This window comes from Echiichthys vipera (assembly GCF_963691815.1).
Source record: "Echiichthys vipera genome assembly, chromosome: 3".
Lineage (NCBI taxonomy): Eukaryota > Metazoa > Chordata > Actinopteri > Perciformes > Trachinidae > Echiichthys > Echiichthys vipera.
The window spans coordinates 6,567,915-6,580,796 of record NC_139828.1 but is presented as its reverse complement, the minus strand read 5'-3'; the positions used below and the strand labels follow the sequence as shown (position 1 = coordinate 6,580,796).

At 41.3% G+C, this 12,882-nt stretch overlaps 1 protein-coding gene across 2 annotated transcripts in view; it reads right to left on the bottom strand.

The window, feature by feature from the left end:
- atp11b (ATPase phospholipid transporting 11B) overlaps positions 1 to 12,882 on the bottom strand; it is a 57,003-nt gene that overhangs the window by 25,505 nt on the left and 18,616 nt on the right. For both annotated transcript variants that reach the window (XM_083911248.1, XM_083911247.1), the window contains exons 12-25: positions 12,038 to 12,235; positions 11,590 to 11,748; positions 11,113 to 11,300; positions 8,042 to 8,110; positions 7,835 to 7,908; positions 7,505 to 7,608; positions 6,350 to 6,531; positions 4,216 to 4,419; positions 2,771 to 2,924; positions 2,503 to 2,605; positions 2,231 to 2,376; positions 1,944 to 2,003; positions 1,306 to 1,433; positions 164 to 302 (exon numbers count right to left, since the gene is read on the bottom strand). In XM_083911248.1, the coding sequence (XP_083767374.1) occupies positions 164 to 302; positions 1,306 to 1,433; positions 1,944 to 2,003; positions 2,231 to 2,376; positions 2,503 to 2,605; positions 2,771 to 2,924; positions 4,216 to 4,419; positions 6,350 to 6,531; positions 7,505 to 7,608; positions 7,835 to 7,908; positions 8,042 to 8,110; positions 11,113 to 11,300; positions 11,590 to 11,748; positions 12,038 to 12,235 (1,908 nt within the window). The remainder of the gene's footprint in view (positions 1 to 163; positions 303 to 1,305; positions 1,434 to 1,943; positions 2,004 to 2,230; positions 2,377 to 2,502; positions 2,606 to 2,770; positions 2,925 to 4,215; positions 4,420 to 6,349; positions 6,532 to 7,504; positions 7,609 to 7,834; positions 7,909 to 8,041; positions 8,111 to 11,112; positions 11,301 to 11,589; positions 11,749 to 12,037; positions 12,236 to 12,882) is intronic.

Below are 12,882 nucleotides of genomic sequence, written 5' to 3'. Positions count from 1 at the left end.
ACACACACACACTCACACACACATTTCTTTAGAACATACCAGTCATTCCCTAAAGCAACGTTTTCCTAATGGTTTGGAAAATCTGCTCAGCGGGACAAGTTCTTTCTTTTCTCTGTAGTATAAACACGCAGTAAATCACACACACACACAGCCCGTCACACACCTGTCCATTGCCCATAAGTGTGGTGTCCTCTCCCATCAGTATGTAGGATCCGAAGAAGAAGACAAAGGCGTGGCAGAAGCCCAACAGAGTCCAGTACAAGAACGTTCGGAAAGACAATAGGGAGTTCTTGCTGATGTCCCTGTAGGATACAAACAGTTTTTTTATTTTATTTATTAGAGGAAGCACTAGATCAACGCAGTCATGCCTCAGTTTCATGAATAAGTTCATTTCATTGAAAATCATTTCATGAATAATGGACCAAATAATACTAAATATAAACTCAAACCATTTTTTGATTGATTTTACTTAAAATGTCACATAAAATTCATGTTGGCCGTCTCACAGCAGGTCACAATTGTGCATGTAGATGTATAGGTAGTGATTGTGTCACCAGTCGCACCAACGTCCTATCAAAATTTCTGCTTAATCTACAAAAATAAATGATTGTGTAATGTTTACAGTTAATTTAATGGTGTAAAACTAAAGTCTAACTTCTTCCCTTTCTAACCCAATATGGCTTTAACTGTTTACTTTAGCTTTGACTTTACAGGAGTTGGCACAAGGTTAACGATAACACCCGTTAATTAGCCGTGTGCTACTCTCGGCCCCTCTCGGACAGTCTGCTCTCGCTGTAAACAGTGAGCTGCTGATCGTCCAAGTTAACATCAATGCTGTCAACACACCCTGGACTCTACTTCAGTCCTTCAAAATAAAATGACATGCTTCAAACCAAAAATATACTGTACAATTTTCTTAATTTAATTTTCAAAATATTAATTTTGAGTGAATACATCAACCTGAGTATCACCCAAACATTGTTACTGCTTTCTCTTATCAAAGTCACTTTCATGTACTAATTAGACGCGTCACTGCCGATAAACAAATACGAAATTCCACTTGTAGATTCTCAGAAGTGTATAAATTAATTCTACTTGCACTTCGGTGGCAATCACCCAGGAAAACTACCGCGAAAAGACCGGAAACTCTGTCAGACTGGATGTGAACGGCGTACGAGTGATGACACAGAGACGCTACGTCATAAAATAAGTAACTGCGACGTGATTATGAATTTATTGTAGACAAAGATGATCACAGTTCATGCTTATCTATAATGTGCACCTACAGATCACATGCAAACGTACCTGTACAGGGCAGGTTTATTCTGCAGCACGTGTGGATGGACCAGCTGCTCAAACAGACTGTACACCAGGATGGGCAGCGAGGTGAAGCAGATGTTGTACAGTGTCAGATAAACACTGTCATACAGAGTCTGGGATGGACAGAGAAGACAGCATTTGAAACTGACATGAGCAGGTCATGTAACCTAACTTAAATGAAACAGGCGGAGGGCTTGATCAGTGTCAGATACACAGGAAGAAATGATCTCTCAGGGCTAGGACCAAAGCGATAACCTTAATAACAGACTAAAGCTTTGTCAGCAGACTTAATTCCAATAATAGTTAATCAGATAAATCATTTGACATGAGTTCCAAAGCTGTGCTGCATAAATATTTGAAGAGTTTAAATGCAAAATGTGAGACAAACTGTTAACATGTGACGAAAACTAGCAAAAGTCATGACTGAATCTCTGAAAATTCACATTATTTATTTAATATAGGTCAACATGAATCAAACTGCTTTATCCGGAGATGATTTGTGGAAAGAAAACTTCTGTGAAGTTAAGAAGCATTCTATGAAGTCAATGAGAGACACAACAACCACAAACAAATCTTCAGAGACATGTGAGAGCGTGGAGAGATGGAGAGATAAAGAGACTTACTTGTTGTGAAAACAGACAGAAGAACTGGTATAAAAACTGGGGCGTGATAAAACACACATTCTAGAAAAGACAGAGTGAAGGAGCACAACATTAAAAACATTGCAGTGAAGGGAGACATGAACGAACAGCGTCGTCGAGACTTATTCTGTTCAAGGAATGCATTCAAATTCAGATGAGTGAGTCCAGTGTTCTGAAACGCGCTTTATACATTTATTTATACAGCCCTTTTTCAAATCACTGGATTATCACAGCTTTTCATAAAAGCACATGCAGATGAAATTACTTACTTTGTAGAAAAAGTACTGTACAAGCGTAGCTATTCGAATGTAGTAGAAGTGACCGTGGACCAGCAGGAGTTTAGCCAGGAACTTAAACCTGGCAATTGCATAGTCACTGTTTCTCACGGCCTGACGACCCTCCTTACCCATGATACCTGGAGACACATGCACTCACAAACATTGGAGGGCACACTGCAGAATATAATTTAAGAGACCATACTGTGTGTGTGTGTGTGTGTGTGTGTGTGTGTGTGTGTGTGTCTGTGTGTCTGTGTCTTTACCTATGCCCACATGAGCTTCCTGTATCATACTGACATCATTGGCTCCATCCCCAATAGCTAGGGTGATGGGTTTCTCTGGGGAGGTTTTTATAAGACGCACCACCTGGAGAGAACAAGGTGACAGTGACATCTGGACATGAGGGTAATGTACTTTGATGGGTGGTGTGTGTGTGTGTGTGTGTGTGTGTGTGTGTGTGTGTGTGTGTGTGTGTGTGTGTGTGTGTGTGTGTGTGTGTGTGTGTGTGTGTATATGGCAGAGGACTGGTACCTTAGCCTTCTGCAGCGGGGCCATGCGGCAGCAGAGCACAGCTGAACAGTTTTTACACACTTCCATAAAGAGCTTCTCGTGTTCCCTCAATGCTAAAGACAGACTCGCCCCATCCACGACCAACCCGTGCTGTATGACGTGGTCCTCCTTTATCCTGGGAGAAAACGGGAGTGACAGAGAAAAAAAGAAAATGAATCATGAAAGGAGATGGATATGAACAGAAACAAAGAATCATTAGAATAAGATTTTACTGTGTCACTGGAGATGTTACGATACTATTTTTTCCTTCACGAAACCGATTCTGATACCTGACTTTACGTATCAGCAGATGCAGAGTACCAATGCGATACCCGTGTGTTAATGAAAATATGTATTATTTGTTAACAGCTAATGCAGTATAGACAGTATAGATGTGATGTGATTGCTTTCTTGGCTCCAATTAAAACCTCTGTAATGAAGAAAAACATACAGAGAATGAATACCATAGAACTGTCTGTTATGATCTAGTCTAACTGTCACAACATGAATAAAGCACTTTAAAGTAGTTATTTTCGGGGTTAAACTATGTGGTATCAGATTGGTGCATAGACTTGCATACTCGCTGATACCGATACCAGCATTTTAGGCAGCATCGGAGGAATCAACTCTACTAATCGCCAGCTCTTGCTACACAAATGTTTTGTTTAATACCAGAACAGCTTCTAAGTTTATACAGAAAGTTTGAATTGAAGATGTATTATTTTAACCTGGGGTGGGCAGTTTATTTTTGGCATTGGTGGGCAAATCAAAATCATCTTTCATCATATTGTAAATTAAATTGTCTGAGAGGTAACTAGACTCCTGCACCTTCTCTTTGTTGTTTTCAGGCTTTAGAAAATATAGCTTTGGTCACTCACAGGTCATTTAATAAAGAGAGCGTTCCTATTGGCTCAGGACAGAGAGGGTGGAGGGTGCAAGAAGACGTCTCACTCTACTTCAAATTCTGGTGTTTTTTTATTTTTATTGCTTTTCACCTAGAGCAGCTTTAAAAGCACCTTTGAGCTCTGGCTTTTTCTGTTGGTGCAATCTATGTGGAATATTGGAATCTACATATTAAAGTCCTGTTTCAGAGCTAAACTTTAGTGGAAACAAGCATATGAACAAACAAACACCACTTCAATCACTAGAGTAATGGCTCTTCCTCCTGACCTTTAATACATTTACCAAAGCTAAGTCATCCTTCTTCATTTTCTTTCCCAAACTAGAAACTGGTCTTAATAAAAGTGGACAGACAGCAACAACGGGACGTCCGTCAAATGAATGGTCTCAAGTTAAATCCAAACTCTCATTCTCAAGCTCCGATGTTATCAGGATACAAGGCTTCAAGTTGCATTTTAAAATGACACTGTATGTTCTGCAGTATATTCTATATTTTACTGTCAAATGTGGATCACAAACACACTCACCTCCTGGCCAGTCTGCGGAGCTGCTCGGCACACTCGTTATCAGAGCGTTGCTGCAGAAGCTCCAGGATGTTCATGGTTCTGTGGAAGTGGCCACAGGACAGGCTGACGCTGACCGCCGTCTCATGTTTGTCCCCTGTCAGCACCCATACTTTGATCCCCGCCAGCCGCAGAGCCTCGATGGTCTCCTGGACTTTGTCTTGGAGTCTAAGAAAGCCGAGGGATGGAAAGAACATAAACGACGTACTCGTGTTACATGTACTGTTATACACAAGGCTGCCAGTAATCCCTGTGGCCCCAGGTAACGTATACCTCAAGACCGTTTGATTTTAGACTTGTTGTGGGTGAGGTGATGAAGCTAGCTGGCATTTAAACCTGGTCTTTTCTTCCTGCGGTTAATGTGGTCAAGCCAAAGGGGCTTGTTAGTAATTCAATACACATATTCAGGGATTGGAAAGAACTCTTCATGTCTTAAAGCTCAGACGGATACTGTAAAGGAAGTACACACAAAAGCCTGCTTCAAAACAAAACAAATCACATACATTATGATAAGAGAAATAGGTATTCATAGTGTGAACAGACTCTTGTTAATTATGTCTGATGAGAAGAGGAAGAGGAGGAGGAGGAGGAGGAGGAGGAGGAGGAGGAGAGAGAAAACTGGCTCTGAAATTGAGCAGCACTACATTTTTAAAGAATATTTATTCTGACCACAGATAATATTCCCAAAGAGGTTAATAGACCATGATTACGATCTAATTTTACCGAGCCTGTCGGCTTAATATTATTCATACTGGGCTCCGAACAGAGAGAAATGCTAGTTCTGTCTTCCATAACAGAGGAAATCCTTTGATTGTGACCATGTGTGTCTGCGGGGGAATTCATTCCAGATACAGAAACAGAGCAGTAGAAAGGAGAGAGAGATAAACGAAGAGGGAGAAGGCTTATGTGAGGAGCAGATGGTGAGTGGATGCAAACGCATATCAACATTCATTTCCAGGGAGGCTCAGAGGGTGACGTCTCTCTCTCTCTCTCTCAGATTCTCCCGCTCACTCCGTTTATCACGGGGTTTCTTACTGTTTTATAATGACCTGTTTTTTCTCTGATGTTAAACTATTTTTAATTCACACAGTCCTGTGACATAATCTTGAGATTGGATGGTTAATCTATTCTTGACTTCTTGACCATCTTTATTGAGTGTATCCAAAAGACGACTTTCTAGTGACAGAACATTTCAGTAAACAGCCAAGCTAGCGGCTCTGCGAGGTGGTTTAAAGCTGAAGTCGGTAACTTTCTGTGAAAAATATGTTGTTTTTTTCACATTTGCTGACACTGTCATTATATCCTCCTGACATATATCATGACATGTATCTCTACCTCCACCTTCAGTCTGGCTTAACGGATTTACAGTAATTAGTATTGGACAAATGAACTGAAAATGGCACTGGAAAAGTCTGGAAATCTGCACTTAATTTTATGACAATCCTTCCGATAGCTGTTACGGCATTTCACAAAAAAAGTCAACCTGCTGGTGTCAGTAGTGGGAAAGCTAGGAGATCACTAAAGTCAGAATGCTATTCCAATGGTGATCATGAATGTCTACCAAATTAATGATTATCCGTGCAATAGAGGTCGAGATATTTCATTCTGAGTGTTGAGCCATGGCGCTAGCGTGGCTTTAAATGCACAGGAGCCACATTGAACAGATTGTTTTTTAAGCTAACCATGCAGAAACAAAACATATGTTCTATCCAAACAGTAACTATACGTTATTTACTCACTGCTAGCGGCAAACGCATGATAGAAAAACACGTGTGTGACATAATTTCACATCATACTGTACGTTGGATATCATTGTAATTGTGCCGTTAAAGCCTGTAGTCATACTGCACCCAGCAACTCTTGAATCTGAATCCATTAATATACATTGTACATAAACAACTTTATTAGATCCGAGCAGCGAGGGTAACCTAAACGCATCCAACAACACACTGTGCGACTGCTTTCCGTTCATAATCTGCAAAGATTTCTTCTGGACGTGCATGACTTATACATCCCGGACATATGCTTAAGAGGATGAGCACTGGCTTTCAGGGGGGACAACGTTAATATATTAAAATGTATTTGGTCATCTCCATACTTGTCCTCAACCCCCGTTGCTCCCAGCAGCTGCAGGTCTCTCTCGATGTAGCTGAAGGCCTCCTGCAGTCTCTCCTCCCTCTGCTGCAGCGCGGTGCGGGCGGCGTTCAGATGCCTGTCCACATCAATGTACTCCTCTGGGCTGAAGTGGCGACACGCTACAACCAAGGTTCGTAAACCTTTCTGCAGTGGGAAGAGGACGGTGGGTGATGGGTAGATTAAAAAAAACAAGAGATGTGAGACATAACATGATAAAAATATATGAAGACATAATAGAAGAACATGAAGAAAGGAAGAGAACGATGTTATGATTTGTAACGGTAAATGTAAAAATGAAAGAACAAGTTTGTGTGGAGTGGTTAACGTGAGTAAATCAAGAAGATGAGGATAGGAGAAGAAAAGAGGGAATGCAACATGAGAGAGAGAAAATATATATATCAAAGCTTGGCTTTAGATCAAGGAACCAGCCTGAGGGGCAGACGACCACAAATCAACCCAGTCCAGAGCACCGACTCCTGGGTACTGACGTCCGATGACATGACGTGGGGGCCGGATAAGTGTGTGTGTGTGTGTGTGTGTGTGTGTGTGTGTGTGTGTGTGTTTATGTGTTTGTGTCTGTTGTGGTGAAGAATTTACAGTCTAATGGGAACACAGTGTAACAGAGCCAAAAGTAATCACTTCAATGCTGGGAAATGCCAGGCCTACGCACACAGAGACACGCAATTCTGAACATATGGACCGAGATGCATTTCAGACTCAGATGTTTGAAGGTTTAATTATAAAGGTTGAAGAGCATTTCTTCTGTGAACAGATGCTCTGACGCAAGTGTGGTATATTAAGTTTACTCAACCTGTCCTCTGCTCGTCTACCCTCCTTCGTTTGGGGGAAGAGATGAATATTACTATTTTTATAAGTCGAAAGACTGTCACAGGTAGTTTGTGACTCACCACACAATGAAATATATTTAATCTAAAAGAATAAGATGTATGTTGATCAAATGTAGGAGACATATTAGCATATTTCCTTGGACTCTGCAGGAAATGTGATGTGAGTTTGCTGACCACTACTCACTGAACACGTGTAACATTGCATTAATAGTGTTAGATGAGATAGAGCGTTAAAACCTACAGAGACAACAAATGAAAAAAATTCTCACCAAGGCGAACTCGTCAACGTGCAGTCTCGTCTTTTCTATCTCACCACTGGTAGTGAAAGGCAAGATGGCCGACTCAGCACCCTTGGTGAACAGCACTTGGCCTCCTTACAAGTCAAGACAGTAGGAAGAAAGTTAAGTAGCTGACCATAGATCTTATGAAAATATTATAAACACATTGAAAAACTGTACATTTGTACAGAAAATACCCTTGTGAAACCTTCTCAAACCATTTTAATTTATTCTCAATTGCATTTTTAGGGGTTTTCTTTGCTTTTGTAATTTGCATTTGTGCAATGCTTTAAATACTATGTAGTTTGTAGGTGGTGTTACCTGAGGGAGTCTGCAGTATGACGCTCATCCTCCGCCGGTCAGCATCAAACTCTAACACGTGCAGCAGTTTATATCTGAGAGAACAAAGAGACACACTTGTTTGAACCTCACTCAGCTTAAACAACAGCTTTTCTGTCTGCGGTCCAGGTGTCATGTTTTTATTGCACGGGTATTTGTCGTCAAAGAGATCCACGGGGTCTGACGTACTTCTCTGATTTGCCGAATGTTTTGATCTCCATGGTATCTCCACTGCAGCGAGTGAAGGCCACTCCGATCCTGAGGACAAAACAGACATCCGTTAAAGGTAGAATTCTTTGGAGAATGGACATTGTGACCTTTAATTACTGTAAAGGTTTGGGAGGTAATTGGGCCTCTTTTGTAACAAGTGCAAGTTGTAGGCCTTGGGAGCAAAGACTGTGTGTCCGTCTCCAAGCTTAGCTGCTAGTGTTGCTTTATGTTTGTTCAGTAGCGCAAAGAGCAAAAGGTCTGGGCGAGTCACATCACTGGTCTCCGCAGTCTGAAACAGCAGAGCCAATCACAGTGAAGCAACAACAGCCCAAAATCGGTAGAGAATTTTTGTCAGGAAATCGTTCTGTAGTCTGGACGGTGCCAGTGAGTAAAGGCCTTTACACACCGGACCTGTGCCAAATAAACGACACGAAACTGCTTGGTTCAGAGATGTCTATAATCAGCGCAATGTCTAAGAACGAGTTTCTGCCATAACACCAACAACTTGCTTTGCATTGCCTAATTTATTCCGTTTCTCTCCTCCCACCTGTACAGGCAAAATGAATTTCAAGGTCAGGAATAAACCGAATGATGAGAGGAGCACAGCAGGAAAAATAAGGCCCTCAATCACTCATCCAGTTATTAATCTTCCTCAGGGACTTGGAAGGATGATGCTTACAGTTTAGGGCATGTCTTTATACTGTGGGAAGAAAGTGGAGCATCCTTCAGCAATGCAGCTGAACAAATAGGTGAGCAAGAGCCCAAACAAGGAGATCAAATCTCTGTCAAACCAAGCAAATCGTTCAGTTTTTGAACACCAGAACACGGTGCCATGAAATGTGATCCCCATATGTTTTCTTAAATCCGACCAATGGTGTCATATTTCAGTTAGATGATGTTTTAACATTAACTGAGTTTACATTTACAAGAGCTCATTGAGGTGATTGTTTCAACTGTGTGTCCTTTCGTTCCCTCACTGCTCCACATCATGAAGCCTTGTCTGATCATTTAGATGGGTGCTACACCACAGCCACATTTCTTAGTTGTCAATCCTTTATTGGAGATTTGTTGCTTGCCCCTTTGTCAAACAGGTATTGTTCATTTTTTAATTACCATTTATTTAACCAGGACTATTCCCATTGAGATTTAACATCTCTTTTCCAAGGTAGTCCTTGCCAAGACAGCAGCATAACCATACAAGTTTCAACATACAAGTATTACTGAATCTGGTCATTTTCGATTACAAAACTCTTTTTTTTCTTACCCCTTCGGAGGCATTTTGCACAGAGCTGCCTGAGGGTTTTCTAACGCTCCCTAGACATTAAATTGCTGCCTGCTCTAGAGTTCTGTGACAATACAATGAATGAGCGAGAAAGTGCCACTATATATTTGGCCTGCAGTCCAGCCCCCACATACTCAAAGTATTTCCCTCAGCAGCTGACACAGTCAGAAGAGGCGGTACAGTTTAACACCAGGTCAACAGCCAGGATTCGTAAAGTGCAATGATCAGGAAATGCTGTTAACATTATGACCAGAGCTTTTTTAGCTTAATTAACCGCTAAGCTCTTCTCTTGAACCAACAGTAGCCTGAGCAGTCTCTGGAAACGCTTGAAATCACACGTTACTGATAGCTTTCACAAGTTGTGTTTCCATGTCTGGAATTTACACATTTCCTGAGTTGTAACAATCACACACCCCTGAGATCTGGTGAAACCACACGTTCAAATGTAAGTACTGTATAACACCACCATTCACAGGAAGATTGAACACCTTCTCTCAACCTTAACTTTCACTGAAGGGGGGGGGGGGGGGGGGGGGGCAGTTCAGGCACAAATCCTCAAAAGGGCTCTAGGTTTTCAGATAGGTACAACAAAACAAGACCACTTCCTTCATCATTTTGATATGTCCTCTTCATGAAAGAGATGGTCATAACGAAAATGATTTATACCGCATTAAGTGCTGAAGTTGATCAATATATTGACTCACCACAGAGGTGAAAAAGTCCCCGCCCTGCCTTACTGTTGTCGTGGTCGTTTAGTCCTCGGGCAAGACAGTTCACCCACCTTGCCTCGTGTGAATGTGTCGAAACCACTCGTGTAATTTTCCCCCTATTGCTTGAATTTAGTTCAAATTTGTACTAATAGTGCCTTGATATGTGCCCTGCTCCTCAAAGCAATACCAATATTAAATATGCATTCACTCTGAAACTTGAGGCATTGAAATACAAAGTTTCATTTTTCACACATACTTTTTAAGTTTCCATTTCTGAGAGAAATATCTGATGGTATAAGTTGGCACAGTTCAGGCCATTACAAAAAGGTGGTTTAATAAAGAAAAAGGTGTAAAGTTGGGAGTAAAATGCATAGTTTTCCATGTTAATATGTAATAATGTATGCAAAAAATATATTTTATCTCTTATATCTGGAGATATATATTAAAAAAAAAAAAGTTAGCTCTATCAAACCTTACAGAGCTCCAGATTTCAAAATGGATCTCCTCTTAACATGTTTAAACTAGACACCTTTCGAGCTGTTATAAGTCTGCGTGGAGGTGGAGGGGAGTCCAATAATGCCTTCTTAAAAAGTGCAGAGGACATGTCCTCCATGCCGTCCTCGTAAATTACGCCCTTGTGTGTACCCGACCTTGGTTTCACTCATAGAAATAACAGTGACTGTCACCGCTGGATGAAGAGAGCATAAAGTCATGTCCCTAAATCTCATATCTGTTAAAATAATATGTGCCACCCCTACAAAGTAGACCAGACACAATCCAGGCTTCGTAAACAACAGAAGTACTGCAGTACCAAGTGCCGGTATTTCAACCAAAGCAATAATGCATCTGCTAAATGTTTGTGTTCACGATTGATCGTAGAGCGCAATTGCTCCTAATTATGCGAGCCATGTGTCAAATGTGTTTTAGTGGTGATGGCTGAGGGGAAACGGCAATGATAAAGGCTGGAGCACCTATGAATGAGCGTGAATCAGCTAGCTCAGCTGGTTTTTCAACCTATGCACTCAATTAACAGAAAGACTTCAGTGATGTAACCTTACCTCTTTGTTGCCTCCACTAAAGCTTTCTCGTCCGGTGAAGAGGCGTAGTATTCCATGTGATTGGAAGAGAAACCGTTGACTTGGGAGAACGGGTCTCCTCCCCCAACCAGGCAGTCGGGCTGGTCGTAGCTGATCTGAACCGTGTGACACAACGACACCGCCTTGAGAAATAACAGTTCCTCTCCCATCTGGAGAAAGAGCAGTGTTGGGAATGAGAGAGGAAGAAACACTGTTGATTCTGGTGCTATTAAGTAACAAACTGTAAGACTTTGCAAACATTATTGAGATGTGATTCAGAGTCACTTCATTTGCAAAGAGCAACCTCTTGCTTTAGCAGAATGATCTATTGTTGAAGGGCCTGAGGCAAAAAGCCTTCCCCACATTAAAGGTTAATTAAGTTTGCTTGTTTGATATCAGCAGTGAGAGCAATGTGTTCTGCTGCAAAAAGAAAATGAATTTAATGTGTATGTATGTTACCAGTTGAGGCGTAGAACCATCAGGGGAATCATCCGTCATTCCTTCTGGTATCAGTTTGCCGTTAACCTCCCGGTACTTGATTCCGTTAATTGAACACTCGCGGAACTGCATCTCGTTCTCCGTTAGCGTACCCGTCTTATCTGTAAACACGTACTCCACCTGGGAGACAGGAACACACGCAGGCACACACAGGCACACACAGGCGGAGTATTATGAAGTTAATAGCAAAGGTGAGACAGAGTTCAAGATCCTTTTCATCCTATCAGAATGAATGTTTATGTTGATTATATACTTAAAGGTTAGATGCCATCTGCAAACTGGCATATTCACTGCAATACAATGTACGTTACATTAAATACACTATTAGATCATAACATGTGTATGTGAGTATGTATAGTATTTTTCCCCCAATGCTATATGTATGTGCTTCTGCCCTTCTGCTCCGTACCTGTCCCAGCTCCTCGTTGAGGTCGGAGGTGTTGACCTGAGCCTTCTGGTCGCTCTCCTCGTGATAAAGGTCTAAATCCCAGCCGATGAAAAAGGAGCCCAGGAACTTCTGCATCTCCACAGTAACGTAGAGCGAGATGGGGATGATGAAGTTATAGAGGACCAGAAACGCCAAGAAGTCTGAGATGAACTTCAAGATCTAATTAAAAGGAGGAGGAAACACAGTTTGGACCAAAGTGAGCAGTGAATCAGGAAAGGAAGATGAACCAACGTCAACTGAACTTGGAAGCTGGGGGGGGGCTGATCTGTTTGAGATATATATATATATAATATTTTTTGTTATTTAATGTCAGCTAATATGTCCCTGTTTCATCTGACATTAAAAATACAGAAATGCATTTTCAGTGAAGATCTGGCTGATGTGACACACAGGGATCACGCCACACACGATGCTCCTCTCTGTGGAAGTCTGATTTAAAAGAATTGAAGTCTATGGCTATAGCTTATCTATGAAATAATTTCTTACATGCTTAGAAATGATGACATTTCACTTTAGTAGTGCTGTGTAACCAAGTTATAATGATGGTTTGTGCACCTCACCTCAGCAATCTTCTCTCTCGTACTTTGTATCCTGTCTCTTTCTTGAAAAAATAAAAATGAGGGCTAAATAAAAAAAAAAAAAAGTATCTTGCACCAACCTTATTGAATAATAATTAAATACTAATCAGGCTGTTTTGATGCACACCAACAATACCCATACCTGTGTTGGACATGCTCCAGATACAGCCTTAAATGCTGGAACGGGTTATCAGTGACTAGTCTACGCACCCATCTGACACCACGTAA